The sequence below is a fragment of the Mirounga angustirostris genome, unplaced genomic scaffold (assembly GCF_029215605.1).
Source record: "Mirounga angustirostris isolate CCGP_5_RB_7025 unplaced genomic scaffold, mMirAng1.0.hap1 SCAF_8, whole genome shotgun sequence".
Classification (NCBI taxonomy): domain Eukaryota; kingdom Metazoa; phylum Chordata; class Mammalia; order Carnivora; family Phocidae; genus Mirounga; species Mirounga angustirostris.
In genome coordinates this window covers 86,507,397-86,527,676 of record NW_026991716.1, presented here as the reverse complement: position 1 = coordinate 86,527,676, position 20,280 = coordinate 86,507,397, and the positions used below count along the sequence as shown (strand labels likewise).

General features: G+C 38.9%; 1 protein-coding gene across 1 annotated transcript in view; it reads left to right on the top strand.

The window, feature by feature from the left end:
• The window catches only part of SIM1 (SIM bHLH transcription factor 1), a 69,588-nt gene that overhangs the window by 27,632 nt on the left and 21,676 nt on the right, over window positions 1-20,280 (top strand). The window contains exon 10 of the mRNA XM_054505477.1: window positions 13,231-13,399. Within this exon, the coding sequence (XP_054361452.1) occupies window positions 13,231-13,399 (169 nt within the window). The remainder of the gene's footprint in view (window positions 1-13,230; window positions 13,400-20,280) is intronic.

Below are 20,280 nucleotides of genomic sequence, written 5' to 3'. Positions count from 1 at the left end.
TGTGTATCTCATTATGTCAGCCAGAGAGAGCAGTTGTGTGTGCCAAGTTGATTTTTATCCTGTTGGAATGATATTGAGCTGCTTTTTGTTCTGCTTTGAATGGAGTATTTCGGTGTTTTGTGGGGTTGACTTTTAATAGGATTAGGAATCTTAGTGAGTTTTAAAATGAAGAATCACATGAGAGTCAAAATAGTCTTTGCAGATTTATTACATTAAAAAAGTTTCTAATGATTTTTAGGTCTTTGTAATACTTTTAACTTTTCTTTTGTAAGAGGTCATTCCCTGGCTGCCCTGCCCTGGAAAGACTGTGATTGTCAGGTGCAAGTGAGGGAGGGTGGGAAGGTGCTCTGTTTGTTGCCATACTTAGAAAGGTCAGGGAATAAGAAGGACTTACATTTGAGGGGCTGCTACTTTGTTCCAGAGGCTCAGAGAAGCCAAGTAACTTAGCCAACACAACACAGCTATTGAGTGGACATGCCAACCCAGGGACGGGACTCCAGGGCCCACCTGATTTCCTCTTTGACATGCTATCTTTAAGTTGGTAACATTGTACTAGGGTGAACCGTATGTAATTGCCATTTATGTACATTGAAGCAGTCCAATATTGGCAATTTCATATGATTCCACCTAATACTTGGGAAGTAATAGGACACTTTGAAGAGATTTTGCAAAAGTCTATGGATAGTTTACTAAAAGAGTTCAATACGGGGTCTCCACAAAGTGACCTAATAGCTTCACAGAAGTTTTGGCGTACTCAGAACCTAGTCAGCTGCCACGCAATGTGCTTAATCCCTGGGCCCGACCCCACCTCCCCTTCGCCAGTTTAGGCATCAACAGTTATGACATTCTCACAGAACAGCGATCCATCCCCACAGAACACTATTTTATTTGGAACATCTAATATTTTACCAGGATTCAAATGGGCATTGCTGTCTTTACTGGAAGGGTATTTTCCCCTTTGATTGATTGTTAAATGAGACTGTGAAAGGATCTCTCTCTCTCTCTCTCTCTTTTTCCTGGGGATTTCTTGTTCAAACAGAATTTGTTGTATCCACATCAGTAAAGCCGTGTTAATATGGGCTGCTGGCCAGACCATGGAAATAGCCTCATTATATTGAACTGGATGTCATAATGGTACCCATTAAGGTGGGATTCTCTCTCTGTTTGTACTTTTAAACCCAAGTCCCTTGCCACTTTTTACATCTCTCTGAGAATAGCAACACTCTGGTAATGCAATCTGAGAACGTGCTGTCTCTTGCCTCCTCCTACTGAAAACCATTACAAAAATAGAATCCCTGGTTCTGAGCATTTTTAGGGGTTTACAGCTTGTTGCTGCTCCTTGGTCATTCATTTTACTCTCTATTGGGATGATTACTCGCACTTGGGATGATTATAATGTGTTCTGGTGGCTGAAGGTAAGAACCCATGAGATTTACTTCTTTCAACACTCCCATTAATTGATATTGGTGTCCAAATGTATGACAGGAAAAGAGCAGCTTTTTTTTTTTTTGAAATGAACCAAATGCAACACAAGGTTTTGCATTTTAAATTTTATAAGGCGTTCAGAGACTAAGACTGTTGAAAGTCATAGCATTTCTATTAGCTGTTGAAATCTTACTACAGTCCTGGCAAAGTGAAGCATTTGTTGTGCTGGATTTGGGTAATGGAACCCTGCAGGGTTCCAGCTCAGGAATGGTGGAAGGATGAAGCCCACAAGCAGAGGGCAGAGTGAGTGTCAATTTCATTCTTCCAATTAGAGCAGTTAAAGAAATAACAAAATGCAGGGTAGCATTTTATTGTGAGAGCTAATTGAAAATCAGGGGAAAATATTTAGATACGCTACATTATCATCTCTTTTCTATTTGTGTTTCTTCCCCGTTGACTCAATAGGACCTTCATTATAAACAAATCTCTATCATTAGAATTAGCTTAATTTTTGTTGCTATAACTAAGAGGATGGTAAGAAGTGTTGTAGAGTATAGTCCTTCCTTCTGCAAATGGGATGGTTCTTGCATTCACTCAGCAAGTCTTTCCCCAGTGCCTAATGGGTGCCAGGGTCTGTAGGAGGGTTGTAGCGTGACCAACACGGACAACATCCTTACCCTTGTGGAGGGTAAATTTTAGTGGGAAGAAACAGATAGTACTTATAAACAAATAAATATGTCCTACAATATCACGAAATGAAAGGAAAAAATTAAGCAGGACAAAGAGTGGTTGGGGAAGGCCTCTCTGAAGACTCCTGAATGAAGGGAGGGAGGCAGTCATGCTGAGACCCGTAGGAAGAGTATGCCCAGCAGTGGGAAGCAAATGCAAAAGCCCTGGGGTAGAAACAAACTAGGTAAGTAAGCCAATGAATGAGAAGGTCACTGTAGCTGGAGAAGAGAAAAGGAGGGGAAGGGCATAAGAAGTTGATGCTAGAATAGGCAGGGTCAGACCATGCTGGGTCTTGAAGGCTTTGGGAAGTCCCTGGATTTTTGAGCAGAGGCATGGCATGAACTAATTTAAGTTATGAAAAGGTCATCTGGCTGGTGTGGAAAATAGGCTTAGGGAAAGATGGAGGGTAGAGGCAGGGGGACCAGTTAGGAAATGATTGCCATCGCCTAGGTGAGGGAAGATGATGGCTTGAAAGAGGGAGGTAGTGATGGAGGGTCAGATTCAGGATGTGTTGAAAATAGACAAATAGGGTTTGCAGATGGACTAGATGGAAGTTGTGAAAAAATGAGGAGTCAAGGTCAGCATCTAAGTTTTTAGCCTGAGGGGCTTGGGTGAATGGTGGGAAGGGGCAGATTTGTAGACAGGGGCAACAATCAAGGGTTGTGTGTGGACATATTTAGTTTGAGATGCCTGTCATTCATTTAAGTGATAATGTCAGGCAGGCAGTTGGATCTGGGTATCATGGAGTGGGGAGGTCTGGCTGGAGATGGTGGGTCATCAATGTATAGGATTTAAAGCCAGCAAAAGTGCATGAGATCCCTGGAGAGTGAGTGGTAACTGAGATGCAGCCTAAAGACCAAGCCCTGTAGCTCTCCATGTTGTGGGATCTGCAGGAGCAGGCAGTGTCCCCAGAGGAGGCTGAAAGGACACGAACAGGGAAGGGATCGGGATGGGAATAAGCTGGTGAAATATGCAGTAAGGCTGGGCCCTGGGGAAAGTGTGAAGTTTGTCTTTGGAATGTCCCCTCCCTTTACAGTGGTTTTCCATCTTCTCTTTGGGCCTCTTTCATCTGATTTCTTTAGTTTTCTTATCCCACATAACAATGGCTCCAGTTTTCAAAATATGGTCCCCTGACTGGCAGCATCAGCACCATCCCCCCCAGGAGCTTGTTAAAAATGCAAATTGCAGGCTCCTCCCGAGACCTGCAAATAAGAAACTCTAAGGGGTGGGGCTTAGCAGGCTGAATTTTAATAAACTCTTCAGGGGCTTCTGATGCATGAAGTTTGAGAACCACTGCTCTAAAGAAAGTAGCTGCTAAACTGAACCAATGAAAAATAACAGATGAGACTTACTCTGTTAACCTTTTCTGAGACATCTGTCTAAAGCCAAAGAAATAAATATCTAATAGTAGATTTTAAGTATAAGCCAGTAGACCATTCTTGAGATACCTTTGTGGGGGCCAAGGAAACTTCTCAAGCCCTACAAGTCATAAATGCAGGCAGCTGCCTATTGTATCTCTGGTAATGAACTCTAGTAATAACTTTATAGTCTGTGTAGTATTGTATAAGCTCTCTGACTCCAAATAGAAAGGCAATGAAAATTTGGGCATTTTGGTGGGCAATCCAAAATCTCTAGTGATAATTCAGAACTTATTTTGTTTAAACACTTACTTTGTTAAAAGTTGCTTATTTTTTTTTAAGATTTCTTTATTTAGGGGCACCTGGGTGGCTCAGTCGTTAAGCGTCTTCCTTCGGCTCAGGTCATGATCCCAGGGTCCTGGAATCGAGCTCCGCATAGGGATCCATGCTCAGTGGGAAGCCTGCTTCTCCCTCTCTCACTCCCCCTGCTTGTGTTCCCTCTCTCGCTGTGTCTCTCTGTCAAATAAATAAATAAAATCTTAAAAAAAAGATTTATTTATTTATTTGGAGAGAGAAAGAGAGAGAGAGAGAGCATGCACAAGAAGTGGGGAGGGCAGAGGGACAGGGAGACAGAATCCTCAAGCAAACTCCCCGCTGAGTGTGGAGCCCCTGGCAGGGCTCCTCCTGGGGCTGGACTTGGGACCCTGAGATCATGACCTGAGCTGAAATCAAAGAGGCAGCTGCTCAACTGACTGAGCCACCCAGGTGTCCCTATTTAAAGTTGTTTAAACACAACTTATCTACCAGGCAGTTTAAAATGCCTCAACAGCAATGCATATAATAATAATAATAATAATAATAATAATAATAATAATAATAATGATGATGATGATGATGATGATGATAATGGCAGAACATTTGTTGAATTGTGAATTTTTATTCATAAAATACACCTCAAATTTATTTTAGCCATTTAAATAATAGAGTTTAATGTATATTTAGTCAAGCATTACAGTAGTAAGGGCTTAGGGAGATTAGAAATAAATGAATCCAATTAAAGAACACGTCTGTGAGATTTGATATGTCATAGGTATGAATGAACTGTTTGCACAGCAACTGTAAAGAAACCGTTAATGATTAACTGTCTAGAATAGGTTTAATCAAGAATAAATGCTATAGGACATATTTTAAAACATTTAAGTTAAACAAATGAAGATTTGTGCATTTGAAAACATCACATCATGCCATCATTTTTGCTGTGTCTTTTCCTGGAGAGTTCAAAGCCTGAGGTTCTACTTTTCTATTATCTGCAGAAATGCCCGCGCCTTTGTGTTGTGTTGAAAAGGGCAGAGATTTCAAAGGTGCCATGAGGTTTAGCCTTGTGGGGTTTCACCACAAACTGTGGGAGTTTTGGGACCCTCTGGTCTTGAGTTCAGAATGCAAATTTCTCAGTGTTGTGGGAAGATTATTTCTTTGTGATTACAAGTATTTTTTTCTGTTCTAGGAGTTTGTGTGAAGTTGAAAATAGGAGGTGTGCTTTTTCACCCTCTATGCCAGGGGGTTATTTTTAGGGTTTAGGAAGAAGCTTTGTAAGAGTCAGAACTGGGTGAGAAAGCTATTCCTGTGGAGAATAGAATCTCAACCAAATATAAGGTGTTAGGTGATGGGTTCCCCATTGCTTATCTATCTTGGGTATTGGCAAGTTCTGAAGAGAACATACATTTGAAAAACGTCAGCTTAATAAAATGACAGTGAGGTGAGGGGGATGGACACAGAGCATGGGGAGGGAGGTGAAAAAGAATGGAAAGACACGGAAAGCAGGGGGCGGCAGAATAGCATGTATGCATTTTATTTGCTATTTGCGAACATTCTTAAAAGTAAGAAAAACTCCGTTAATATTAGTATCATTTTTTCTTTCTTTATATTTGGCCTTTTTTTTTTTCCCCTAGAAGAGGCCTAATTAGTGGTCTTGATTGTAGAAAAGGAGATTGGCATTTTTAAACTTATGCCTTTGGTGAAAGAGGCAGTACATTTTCATTTAATTTGTTCGGATCTAACCTTTAAAGACCAATACCTCCCTAACTGCCCCCCATCCCTGGCCAAACTTTGAGATAATAAGAAACAAAAAAAGCTATAATATCAATAGAATCTGGAACTTAGATCTGTAGGATTTACAAATACATCTAAACTTTACTAGCTATAGATACAGAATGAATTTCTGAGCATAAAAAATTAAGTTTTTCAGAACAAAAAATGTGGCCCCCAAAGTAAGGTTTACTCTATTTAAACAATGATAAATATGCCATCTATAACTCACAGGAAGCTGAACTGTTATAAGAAACTACATGGCAAGACTTTCTTTTTTTTCAATTATAAGTAATAATTTAAGTTATATTCTCCAACAAAGGAAACATAGAGTCATAGAGTTCACATGAAAGTCTTCAGAGACAGATAATTCTGTAAGGTAGGAAGGGTGGAAAATAGATCAGAAAGTAAGTGAAATGTATAGGCACTGAGAGAGCGTATGAACATTTGGACATTTTAAAATTATAAATGGTGTTCAAGAGAAGTTGAGCCTATGGGAAAAGAAGTTTAGGGGTGTTGTCTCTTCCATAATTTAATATTATTCACAAAGAAGAAATCCTGGAAATACAAGGAAGAGAAATTGGGGAACCATTTCAATATCAGGTGGGAGTACCTGAAGTTTGCCTCAGTTAGAGTTTCTTTTTCACGAAATATTTTTGATTATGAAAGTCATACATGTTTATTATAGAAAGAATTAAGATAGTATAGAGAGGAATAAAGAGAAGATAAAGAACATCTTTAATCTATTTTCCAGATAGTCACTGTTAACATTTTAATTTTTTGCTTCCCACTACATGTATGTGCAAATACGGGCATATATGGTACATGTTAATTTAAAAAGAGATAAGTTTTCATTCTATCAATAGTATTTTTCACATCATTAGAGTAAAAAAATTAATGACTGCATAATATTTTATCACATGGGTATGCCATAATTAAGTAATGGTTCTATTGTTGGTTTTTATTTACTTATTTACAATTAAATGTAAGAAATTATGCTAAGTACCCTTGTATATAGACTTTTGATACTCATCTCTGACTATTTTCATAAGATATATTCCTAGAAGTGGAATTACTGAATTTAAGGAATGAACATTCTTAAGACTCTTGATAAACACTGATAGTTTACTCTTTTTAGCATTAGTATATAAGAACGCCAATTTATTTCACCTTGTCTTCACTGAGATTCATTGTCATTAAAATAAAATCTTCGTTGATTTGAAAGATAAAAATGACAAGAAAATCTGATAGTTGCCTTAATTCATATAGGTTATTACAAGTGGGCTAAACTTTAAAAAAAAATTGTTCCTTAGCAATTTGTACATTGTTTACATCCTTTTCACATTTTTCTATTTCAGAGATATTGTATTACCAATTTGTAGAAGTTATTTCTCTGAGGTTTAAAGTACTATTCCTCCTCGCTACTTCAATAGTTATAATTATCCTGAATAAATTGTTGAGGATAAAATTAATTTAGTATTCTAGTTTAAGTATCACATATACCCTGCCTGAATTGTAACTTGACGAAAAATAAGTGCATTTTCTTAATATGCATAATGCTAAAATAATAACATGATTTGTTTCTTTAAGATCTCACAGGATATCAGAATGATCATTATCAATTATAATCTTGGAATTTAAAAATCCCTCACATAAACTTGCTTACTTAGTAGATATTTTTTTTTTCTTACTTATGTAGAAAGGTTTGCCAGTTTTTGAATTTTTGGTCATTTGGTCATTTGGATTTGAGAAGAATAAAAGTTTATTGCATTGAGAATTATTTTGTTAATCACTTGCAAGTGGGCATCTGTTCTCTGTAAGATATGGTGCTAGACAGTCAATAGAGACTATCGTAAGAGAAGGAATTTGGGAGATGGTTGTCAGATACACCATTCACCACACTGTGTGACAGGAACTAGATGTGCTAAATGAGTATTAGAAGCAGTGACCTGCGTAGGAGCTGAGAGGGGGGAGCAGGAAATCACTGTGGCCTGTGAGGGGAAGAAATGAATTCAGATGCATGTCGTGGCAGGTCTGGACTTAGCTATATTGCAACTTGTGTCATGGGTTTGTGCAAAGGTATTCCGTAATCCCTGTTGTGAGGATGGTTGACTTTGCTACATCTTACCAAAATATTACAGTTTTTTACTTCCTTTTTAGTTATTGTTTGCCTATTGTTTACACCCCCCCCCAATCTTTCCTTCTTGAAATTACAATGTGATGGCAGACTTTGTGCCTAAGCCATCCCTCCCCCTTGTCCTGCTATCCACTCCATAGCATGTTGGATGAGACCTACAAAATAGAGGAGAAAGATGTTTCTAGGCAGAGGCAGTGTTTATGTAAAACCAAAGACTTTTGGGGAACTACTGAAATCACCAAAGCAAATGGAGAAAACCACAAGGAGCAAACACAAATCCACTTATTAGTATGAGACTATTATATTTCCAAGGGTGCCTTAGCCTAATTTCCCAGCAGATGTCTTCGTTTGTGAGCCTCTCACAGTATGGAATCCTCCTTATCAGCTGTTTCTGCTGGGCTCCATGGGAGCCTGAAAATGAAACATAAACTAGGTCTCTCTGCTGCAGAGGTTTACCCAGTGGCCAGGCGGTAACTCTGCCAGAATATAAAGAAGGTCATGCACTTCGTGTGACAGTGATTCGAGAATCCAATTAAAAAGTTTAGTATAGACGCAGTCGTTCCTACTTAATCCGATCACAGTTTAATGCAATCCTCTGCTTATTGCAGTCAGCGCCTTTGGAGCTAAATCAATTGTATGTCTCTGTTTCCACGTTTTCCTCTGTAATTTGATCACCTTCAGCTGTTTTTTTTTTTTTTAAATAGCTCAATTGGGAAATCTGGCAACATCTTTTAAGTATTGCCCCATAACGTAAAGCCAGCAAAGACACTTCACAATGGCCAGCTTTAAAACTGACATGACAGAAGCAAAAAGTTACTTGTCTAAAATGGAAGCACAATAGGATATGGCAGAGTTGAAGAGGAAAGGTTCTTGCGAAGAATCTTGACTCAACATGAGCTCATCAAATACTGCTGATTGCTTCTCTGTGCAATCATTCCAACTCACTTGAAGGTTGTAAATATAGCAGTGCTGCTGTTGACATCATGGACACCAGTCTCCCGGTCAAAATGATAGAAATTATATTCATGCATTTCTCTGAAGCTAAAAGTACTCTTCGTGATGAAGATAACTCTTATTTGCTTTGCAAGGGTATCACACTGAGGTTCCCATATGGCACTTACCTCGTGGGTGGTCATGGCGTATTGCTGAAGGGAAGGCCGAGAAGGCCAATGATGCAAAAATAGCCCCTTTTATTCTATTGGAATTTGAGTAATTCCAAATATGTACATGACTATTACAAAGTTTAGAGTAGACTCAGATGGTTAATTCTGCAAATTGAATGATTTCTGACTGTCCATAATGGAATAAGAGGATTACTTTGGTCTGTGCAAACACGAGTGAGATTGACAAGCTGCAAGTCCTAGTGACTGCAAATTACCCATTTCACATTGCTTTCGGAGCCGAGGTACCTGATGTCTGCAGCTCTAGTAGAGGTCACTCAAGGGAGAAGAAAAAATGTAAATTGATATCAATAACCATTTTGAAAAATATGCCAAGAGGCATATGCCACAGTTCCTCTTTGATATGCCGATTGTATCTGGGAGAACAGCATGAGCTGCCCTAGTGAGCGGAGGCTGTGGAGTCCTGAACATGGTCTAGGTGGTACTTTTCAGGAAAGCTTTAGAAGTAGAGTAGGGCTGTGTCCTGTCCCTCCTTTATTAAAGTCAGCTAAGTCAAATTCCTCCCTATACTCATTGCAGAGTCCAAGGGCTGTGCACCCAAGTATTTTATTTTGTCCCACTCCACAGGGGAACATTGAACAGCTTTACTAGGCATATACCTAACTTTGAGGATGTGTGTGTGGTGTGTGTGTGTGTGTCTGTGTGTGTGTGTGAGAGAGATACCAGAATATGCCTCACTGAGGAGAAGGGAGGGAGTGTCTGAGTTTGGAGGAGGGAAATGGAACCCATAATGTGATTCCCATCAGCATCTAGACCTTTAATCCATACAAATGAAATGCTCCAATTTAATAGAATTCTAAAAGTAAAACAAATGCTTTGTTCTTAGTGAATCTGTCATTCAGAGCTGCTCTTGGCAGCACATCAACTGTACTTGAAATGTCTTTAAGTGGGTATTTTTTTATTGTGCTTTTCGTCTTAACATATCTTTGAGTTGGTAGAGGAATAGGAAGGCTGAACTCCTTTCAGCATGTCAGGTCTGTGCAGCTCCCCCCCCCCCCCCCCCCCCCCCCCCCCCTCCCTGAAGTCCCCATTTGCTTACTTAGCCATGAAGAGCTTACCTTACTTAGTAAGTATTTTGGCCATAGTGCAATAGAGTTTACAGACTAAGAAGCAACAGAGCGAATTAATATGAGTTAGCGGTAGAGAGGAAAGAAATACACCATAAGGAGGTGTTTGTAATAAAATGTATCACAATCGCTACCAAAGTGGAACTATTGTTTTGGGGAAATCAGGTGCCAGAAAAGCACCACAAAGTGTGGAAGTGAAGAAATAATACTTAGTATTTATTGAGCATTTACTATGTTCTAGGCACTGTGCTATGAGTTTTTCGTATAATACTTTTCTAAACCTTAGCACATCCATCTCTATGAGCTATAAAGAGGAAATTGAGGTCTAGATGGGTTGTTACACAGTAAGTGGCTCAAACCATGGTCTATCTGACCTCATGATCTTTTGCTGTTTTGGTGGATTCTTTGTGGTCTTTTTAGATGTGCACCAAAATATTAAATTTTTTTTATCGAAAGTATTTGCATAACTCTTCTTATAGTTCTTAACATTTTCATGTGACTGTGTAGAATTTCAAATCGTTTATTGGTTTTGAATTTTTATTTAAGCCTATTCAGAGTATTTCTATCATTGGAAACTATGCAAAAACTTCGGGAAGACTTCTTCAGTAGTTGAGATACATATTTTGGGGGTCTGATGGTGTACATGAGAGAAATGAATCCTTGTTTACTGTCTATTTATCACCATGAAGTCTCTGTGCTGAAATGTTGCATTAAGAGTGTGTTTTAAAAATTATGTGGCCATATGTTCAGGGGTGCAGGGTTTTTGTTTTCAGTCTAGGTCCTGTTGGGAAGGGACTGAATGGATATACTAGTACCCATTTGACACAGGAGATACCCAAGCAAGGGAGCTCTACCTCCTGTCAGAGCCCATCTTGCTCACTGTCACATGCATGTGATCTCAGGGCAGGTGGTTCATGGGACTCACCGTCCAGGAGGGTCTTTTCCAACAGAGACATACTGTTGGGCTGCTGGTTATTAATAGTCACTGAGGACAACAGTCCTTTCTGAGTTGCATCTTTATCTTCTTCCTCTTCCAAATGTGTGAAATATTATGCAGTTGCCATTGGAACATACCAGAATGTCTCTTGACTCTTGCCCTCTAGGAACTTAGAACCCCTAGGAAAGATTAGACATTATCACTTGAAAAATAAGGTTGGAGATAGTTTCTGGTCCCCGCCCTACTTCCCTCAGGAACTGGCCCTGGTGTCTTCTTCATGAGCACAGCAACTTAGTCCTTCTGTTTATTGATGTCTCCCCAGGGCCTCCACAGAGTCACTCACTCAGTAAACATGTGTTGAAGGAATGAATGGGGTTAGCAGTTGGGAAGGGCTTCAGAGGCAAGTAGGATTTAAGACAGTTCTTCATTAGAGGAGTTCTATAGGAATGTGTTGGAGGAGGAAGAGAGGAAAGTATGAGGTTAGTTTGGGGAGAACTATTTTGGGTAAAGTGAGGGGCTGATGAACGAAAATTTTCAGATACTGTCAGAAAAATAGGTGGGAACCACATTTTGGAGGGCATTGAATTTCTGATCTGAGAGTGCAATGACTCTGTGTTGTGTGTTTTCCTTGGGAGATGATTAGAGTAGTAAAGCAGACCAGTCATATGATTTAACTTCCCAAGCCCGGAAGACAAATTGCATGCCCACCTTCTAAATTTTTGTTGCTAACATAGGATAATTTTTTTTTAACTTGCACTGAGTAGATGCACTATTTGATATAAAGTCATTGTAACTTGCTGACATATACCAGCACACTGTAGTTTGTGGCAGTGATATTATTGAACCTGTTTTAGCTGATTTCTATCCCTTGTCACTTGAGGGACTCCTTGCCTGAATTATCCTTTTGCCTTTGCCTGATCTCTCTGTAGAAGAACAAATAGGGAAAAGGAAGAGAAGATAAATGAATCTTTGCTGATCCCTGGAAATCTACCAATCGCTTTAACATATCTAACTTTATTAGTTTATTACATTTAATATACCTATCTTAATCCAAAGAGTATTAAAAATGCATGTACATTTTTTAGAAAGGTGAACCCATTAGAAAAAAAGGAAAAATAAAATTAGGAAAATGAAAGAAGCCAGTGAGGTTTGTTGCACAAAATGCCTGCCCTGAGGACTTGTCCACTTGTTAGAGGTGGTTACAAATCAGATTTGGGGCTCAGGGCTTTTTGACTTCCAGGGCAACGGGGGAAACATGATGGGTTATATGATTCACGGTGTCTGTGAGAGAAAAAGAAATCAATTACCCAGGAGCAGCCCAACTAGTTCTAGAACCTGAAAGGAAATTCTCCCACGAGTCCTCATAAAGAAGGCTATGAAACATTTTATTTTGGCTGCCAGTGGGAAAGGTTGATATCCTCTTAATGAAAACTGAGGAGTCAGTCAGGATTCTCTGCTGCCTGGAGCGGGCTGAGGTGATAGCTGTCATCTTCAGTCACTAAATACCTCATACCACATACCTTTGTAAAGAACTCTCCAAGACATACTCTTTATCCTCTTCACATCACAGTCTGCAGTGATTATGTTTAATTAATATTTGTTCACTGTTTCTTCTTGGAAATAGATTGTAATCTCCGGAAGGGCAGGGACTCTAGGCATCTTACTCATTCTTTCATTTCCAGATAACACAAAACCTGGTATGTACTAGGAGCTTAATAGATATTTATTGAAGATGAAGTGGAAATAACTGATGGTAAAATGTACCCTAATGTAACTGAATCAGTTAGCCTATTAAAAGGGATTTTTAACTACTTAGTAGCCTAGTTTCACTGGTTTGCTAGCTATAAAAATATTAGGAATGTTTGCCACAATGATTGATCTTGGAACAGCTGACCTTCTTCTTGCCAATAATCCAATAGCATCAGATGGTCAGTTGTCTGTTGAATTCACCCTAGACAGAAAATCCTTTAGAGTCGATTTTATAATCCATACCTCACCAATGAGGACACAAAAGCTCAGAGAAGTTGAATTATGGATTTATTTTCTACTTATAAAAATAATCAAAAATGTGTTTTAAAATCAAAACATTTTCATGAGCATATCATAATTTGGCTGTATACAGCTACCTCTGTATACATTAGTTAAATGTTAGGCATTTCTAAAATAATCAAAGTGTTCGTGGCGACCAGTTATATGGCTAACTTTTGCTTGCTTCCTTTTCAAATATGGATTACTGCCTTTCCTGGTGAGAGAACACATGTAGCCATTTCCTGTGGTGGCAGATTAAGGGCTGTGTCCTCTCACCCTACAGGGACACGGAATACAAAGGGTTGCAGCTCTCCCTGGATCAGATCTCAGTCTCTAAACCAGCCTTCTCCTACACCAGCAGCTCCACTCCTACCATGACTGACAACAGGAAGGGGGCCAAGTCCAGGCTTTCCAGCTCAAAATCAAAATCCAGAACTTCCCCGTATCCTCAGGTAGGTGCACTGCATTTTGCAACTTTCTTGTGTGTGTGTGTGTGTGTGTGTGTGTGAGAGAGAGAGAGAGAGAGAGAGAGAGAGAGAGAGAGAGAGAGACTTGGTTTGGACTCAAAGTTGAGGAAATATTAAAACAGTTTGGAATTCATTATCTGGTTGTAATAAATTTAAAACTTCTATGTATCTGGAAAGCTTTCTAAAACTATCTTCATCCTGCTCTTCTCCTTTTAAAATAACTATGCTAGTAAAAATTTGAAATGATCTTGTGGTTTGATGCTTTTATACGAAGATGGTGAGAGTCTCAGTTGCAGTTGGAGCCGTAACTTTGTTTTTTCAAAGAAATTGATCCTGACCAAAAAGATGTAGCCAGCATAGCAAAATATGGAAAACAAGAGCTTAACATAGTAAAACTGATTCTTAGGACAGGAACTGAAGTAGAAGGAAATGAAGAGGCAGAGGCAAAGAATCAAGGATGCATCTCGTCATGAGATTTGTGCACAGGAGGACTATCTGGGGAAGGAGGGAAATAGAATCTACCAGATGGGAGGAATGATAGGAAAAGCAACTCTCTTCTCATCTTTACAAGGTGGTGAGCTGATGAGACCCAGAGGAGATATTCCAGAAATACTGCAAGGCACAAGGACGAGTCTGTATTCTAGGAAGGAAAAAATTATTTTTCTGATCAGTCACTGAGATACAGAAACTAGACTGTGCCAAGATATGTGCACAGCTCTCTCCGGGCCTGAAAGAAGTAGGACAGAACTGGGGATTCTCTACTCCTAGGATCTTGGGACCATCTTACCTCTATCCTTTTCCTTATAGCACCACATCACTAGAGTAACCCAGGAGATGATTCCTAGGCTTATATAAAGCCAGACTGGATTTGGAGTTATTTTGTCTAAGTGGTCTTTATCATTTATGTTTTAAATATATTTTTTAGAGTAAAACTGGCCATCTACTAGTTACAGAAACTGTTATTTCCTTACTTCTCAGAGCTATATTACTCTGTTGATTTCTACAAATGTATATACTGTTTGAAGAAATGTCATTTATTGAACCAGTGCTTACTAAGAAGCTACTATTTGCTAGATTATTTTAGCAGCTTGGTATATAAAGATGAGAAGATCATGGCCCCCACAAGAGACTTATGTCACACAATTTAAAATCTCCCACAGAAGGCTAGATCTCTTTACTCTGACAAAAGAGAGGGAGTTGATACGTGATGTCTAGACAGTTTTCAGTGTCCACCCTCTGTTATGAGGTCTGATCACTTTACTTAAAAAGTACATTTTAGTTAAAGCCACTGTGGAAGAGGAGTTGCTTCTTTTTATTGAACATCTGAGAAGCTTTTCTTATTATAATCTTGTACCTTGGGAAAAAAATTTTACTCTCTCTTTTTATTACTTGGAAGGATCAATTATGCCTTCGGGTAATTTTATCCTTAAATATACAGGAATGTTTAACACATAGATGAAAGAAGAATTTAAATTAGGAAATACTCAGTTAAGAAGGAATCTATCTGTTGTTATGCAGAAATTAAGCCACAAAATATCTCCCCACTGGACTTCTAAAAACTCACTAATTCTGTATTCTTTCATGCATAGCTCTAACATCTAAAATTTCTGTTAGTTTGCTCTAATGGTAGACTACTCATTTTTAAAAAATATTTATTTATTTATTTATTTATTTATTTATTTATTTATTTATTTATTTGAGAGAGAGAGAGCATGCATGAGTGGGGGGAAAGCAGAGGGAGAGAGAATCTTAAGAAGGCTCCATGGCCAGCATGGAGCCCAATGTGGGACTCGATCTCATGACCCTGAGATCATGACTTGAGCTGAAATCACAAATTGGACATTTAACCAACTGAACCACCCAGGCGCCCCTAGATGACTCATTTTTTAAAAAATGTTGTAACTGTCATTAGACTGCTCTTTGTGCATGTGGTCATACACAAAGGAGGAGGACTTAATTTGAAAGTTATACATGTTCCCTAGTTTATTTTATTTTTTAAAAGATTTTATTTATTTGAGAGACAGAGAGGAAGGGAGGGAGGGAGAGCACATGCAGGAGCAGAGGCGAGAGGCAGACGGAGAGGGACAAGCAGGCTCCCCACTGAGCAGGGAGCCCAAGGAGGGGCTCAATCCCAGGACCCTGGGATCATGACCTGAGCTGAAGGCAGATGCTTAACCAACTGAGCCACTCAGGCACCCCACATGTTCCCTAGTTTAAAAAAAATACAGAAGATTATCTACCTTGGACTGGCTGTTTCTGCCTTTGGTAACTCCTATATATAAATTCTCCAACCTACCAATGTTGACCCATAGGTAGGGACATCTCTATGCACCTATTTAGCAGGAAGAAGTTACAGAAGATAAGACCTTCCATCCTCAACAACTTTCATGATTTAAGGGTCAAAATTGTTCAGGGGGGCAGGATGTGGAGAACAAAGGCAAGAAAAGAAATGTAGATAAAATTAAATTTCCTTATAACCTGCAGCCTATCGACAAGTACTTGAGGCTGGTAGAGTAGACATTCCTCTAGGAAACTCCCATCTTAATGTTAATGCTTTGCTAGAGGGAAAAACAACCTTCCTTGACAATAGCAAGGCCTCCAGGATCCCTCGCATATTCTTTAGCCTATGAAAGTTCTTTTGGAAACTTCCCTTTTTCTTTACCTTCCTCAACTCCAAAGTATATAATCAATTGCTCCGCACTACTCCAGTGCTGCCCTTTCTGCCCATGGGTCCTGTCCCCCATGCTATAATAAAAACACCTTTTGCACCAGGAAAAAATTATAATACAGAAGAGTGGAAAGTAGAAAAAACACCTCTATTCCCTTATTTTCCCTCTCTAAAATTGTGCTTTCTTCTAGAAATATTCTAGGATGTATAAAAATCATGCACATGCAAACACGTATGTCCATATAAGATTTCTCTTGATGTTTGTGTGTTCATTTTTGTGCTTAGTACTTACATATATGTAGTCCTTAAAATTTTGGCTATATGTCTCATTTGAAATCACACAGTCATGAATTAAGTTTCCTTAATGTTTATGTGCCTAGTAAAGGTTATTCTTCAATTGTGTTTACTTTAGACAATCATAGTGCTAGGTCAATCATTGACTGAGTTCCTACTATATGGGCTACTAATATGTAGAGATCAGAAATGGAACATACTGCCTTTGCTTTCAAGGAGCTACTCCTATAGACAGATGAGGGAACAGGCATTTATCGTGAATTGTCATGGGGTGAGCAGAAGGCCCTCTGGGGGCAGGCACATTGGCAAAGCATGAAATCCAGGGCAAACTCATCACTGTACCTTCTGGAAGAAAGCAACTTGGTAGCATCATCTTGGATTCCAAATCTTTAGAAGTGTTAAAGAAAAAAAATTAGCTACTCAGAAGTCTCATTTGTTTCAAATTGTCCTTGTATTATGAAAGGATACTTAACCTTTAATTTTCATGCATCATTGCTATTATGTGTCTTTGACTCAGTAGATGCTAGCTGAGCACCTCCATTGGAAAGATGCTGGCCGTTGTGGTGAATGAGGGTAGGGGTTGGGTGAAAGGTGCTAGAATATTAAAAAGTGGTATAAGAAATGTCCTTAAGTTTTACAGCACAGCTGAAATGATAATTTACACATTAGAATCGGTAGTGTATAGGAAAGAGATGGTGTACACAAAGGGCTTTATGAGTGGTGTCAGTTGCAGGGACTGTGGCTTGGATGACTGGAGGAGACATTGTGCCTGACCTGGCTTTGAGAGTAGGATTCAGGCACACAGGCATAAGAGAAAGGAGAGGACACTTCAGGAAGACCAAGATTATGAAGAAATGCAGGGATGCATTGTTACTGGAACTGGAGTGAAGTGGGGGAGAGTTTGTCCCTGTGGATGAGGACTAGGGATGATATGTTGGGAAGCATTGACTGGTACCAAATATCTGCCAGGCCAAGGAATTTAGAGTTTGTTTTGTGAAGAGCCAGTAAAGGCTTTTGAACAGGGAATGAAAACATAAGGTGGTTGAAGCAAGGCAGACTCCTCATGTGAATAGTCCTGGCGTGCATCTGTGAAGGTCTGAACTAAAGTTCTCTATGGAAGTAAAAGGCCTTATAGAGGAAGAATGGATGAAATCCTTTTTGTCCTTGGCTGCTTGCACCAATTCTCCTTACAGAGTAATTTGATCACTTAAAGATTTATCTTGAAATTATACTTTAAAGCTTATTTTTTGTAGTTAATGACAAACTCATACTGAATTTTCCTTCATAGGTTAATAGATCCATAATATATGCATTTTTGGTTCCTAAATGATCAAGCTTTTGCATTTAATTTTAAATACTTCTGCCCCTTTTCTCAAAAATAAAAAGAAAATCTTGTCTGTTATTTCCATGGTTACATGCTTTTAGCGTGCAAATTCTTCTCATTAGAATTTTCAAGAGGCAGTTTCCAGAGCAAAGCTGAACTCACAGGGTACTGTCTTGCTCCTCTTGTTAGTTATGTAAATGGAGATTTAATGATTCTATCAATGTTATTTATTAGGCTCCTTGCTCTATGATGTGTTGGGCATATCTAGAAATTTCTCAAAGATGTCTGCTGAATGGCAAATAGTAACGCTGCTTTTTGGAATTATTTAGGCGCCCTTCTTTGAACATGTGAGACATGCACAAATTGTAATTTGCTGTCACACCCAGTTTGCAGTAATAGATGAACCTTCAGGTCCCCTCCTGATATGAGATGCTCTTGGGAATGATTTTAGACTTGATTATATTATAGCCACTTAATGAATGACTCAATCACCTTTGTACCTCTATGTATTACTCAGGACAAGAAAGGTCAAAACAGAATTGTTTTTGAATGGTTTTGGAAAAATTGTCATAGGCACTATTATAGTTGATTTCCAAAGACTCTGCACAGAGCTACTGCGCTTTTCTGTACAGTGGCAAAACTGTTAGGGCCTGGGGATACATTATGACAGTTGTATTTTATTGTTACTGGGTTTATAGTCATGAAAATAGCAACTTGTTTTTATAGTTCTGTTGAATCAGAAATGTTGAGTTTGTAGAATTTATTTTTCAGATCTTATCTATTATCGATTGTTACAATATTTTTCACCTGTTTTTATGGAAGGAGTCATGGCTACTTTAATATAGTTGGCTGTTATCTTGCTATGGTTTAATCATGTCAATCATGAATAAATTGCCTTCCTATCCCATAGCCCCCCCATTCCACCTCCTGATTCCTGTTTCCTTTTAAACTTCTCATTATGGCATGTTTATAATTGTCACGTTTATTATAGACAGTGCATGCCCTCTTGTTTTATTGCATCATCCTGCCCTCCTCTTGCTTTTTCCCTAGTCAGTAATAACCAATACACCATATAATTCTGTAATAACAGCGCATGCATAAGACTGTGTGTGCTTCTGAAATCTGAAAGTATTTAATCACTTGTTACAGATACGCTATAACACTTGCAGGTTTTACTCCACAGCCATTACCTTAAATAATCCCACAGAACCCTCTTAATTTTCACTGCCAGCAATCTGGCTTCCTTTTGGTGAAGGTAAAAACTCTGTTTCTGCAAAGGTGCTTTCTGACCTCAAAAATACACCAGTGACTGCTATGCTAAGAGCCTAACTTTTTAAGTTCCAGAGAAAAGAAGGACCAAGGATTTCTCAAATATAGTACTTCTATGACTACCAGGAGAGACATCCCCTCATTTCATGTTTTATATGTAGCATGAAAACATGTAATCCTTGATCATTAACCACAAGAAAAGTTTTTAATGCATCTTTCAAATAAATGAAGTTATCTTTTCAGAAATTTTATAGGCTTGTTTATATTTTCTGGCCATGTATAAATTTGAGATTAGTGTCCCTCTCCTACAGAAATATCGGGAGATTATTAGAGTGGTCCTTTATGGTTTTTTAAAAACATCTTCATAGATGAAACTCTGAGTATTATTTTATTTTTTAATTTTTTATTGTTATGTTAATCACCATACATTACATCATTAGTTTTAGATGTAGTGTTCCATGATTCATTGTACGTAACACCCAGTGCTCCATGCAGAACGTGCCCTCTTTAATACCCATCACCAGGCTAACCCATCCTCCGACCCCCTTCCCCTCTAGAACCCTCATTTGTTTTTCAGAGTCCATCATCTCTCATGGTTCGTCTCCCCCTCTGATTTCCCCCCCTTCATTCTTTCCCTCCTGCTATCTTCTTTTTCTTTTTTTTTTCTTAACATATATTGCATTATTTGTTTCAGAGGTACAGATCTGTGATTCAACAGTCTTGCACAATTCACAGCACTCACCATAGCACATACCCTCCCCAGTGTCTATCACCCAGCCACCCCATCCCTCCCACCCCATCCCTCTGAGCATTATTTTAGAAAAGATTCTGCTCAATAAGATGAGACCTCTGTGTTATGGGTTTGTTCTTTGTTTTTTACTGTTATATTTAGTTAAATAACTAGTATGTACACTAAAATGCTAAAGGTAGGTCCTTAAGGAACCATGTGCATGGTCTTGTTGGGGAGGCAAGGCAACATTTTAGAGAAGAATTATAAGATGTGGTCATTCGTGGGACCTCAAGACCACAGCTTCTGCCTTTTTATTCTCTTGGCACATGGTTGAGGCAGGGGCACAGTAGTGTCCAAGATTAATGGATGGATGAGCCCATGAAGGGGGTAGGGGAGGTAGAGAAAGAAATAGGGCAGTGATGAGATGTATTAAGTCCTGGAGATACAGTCTTTGCCCCAGAGGGCTTACAGATTCATTGGGAGAGATAAAAAAAAGTAACGGTAATTTTTTTTTTTAAAGAAACAAAATAGATGAACATAGGGGAAGGGAAGGAAAAATAAGATGAAAAGGGAGAGGGAGG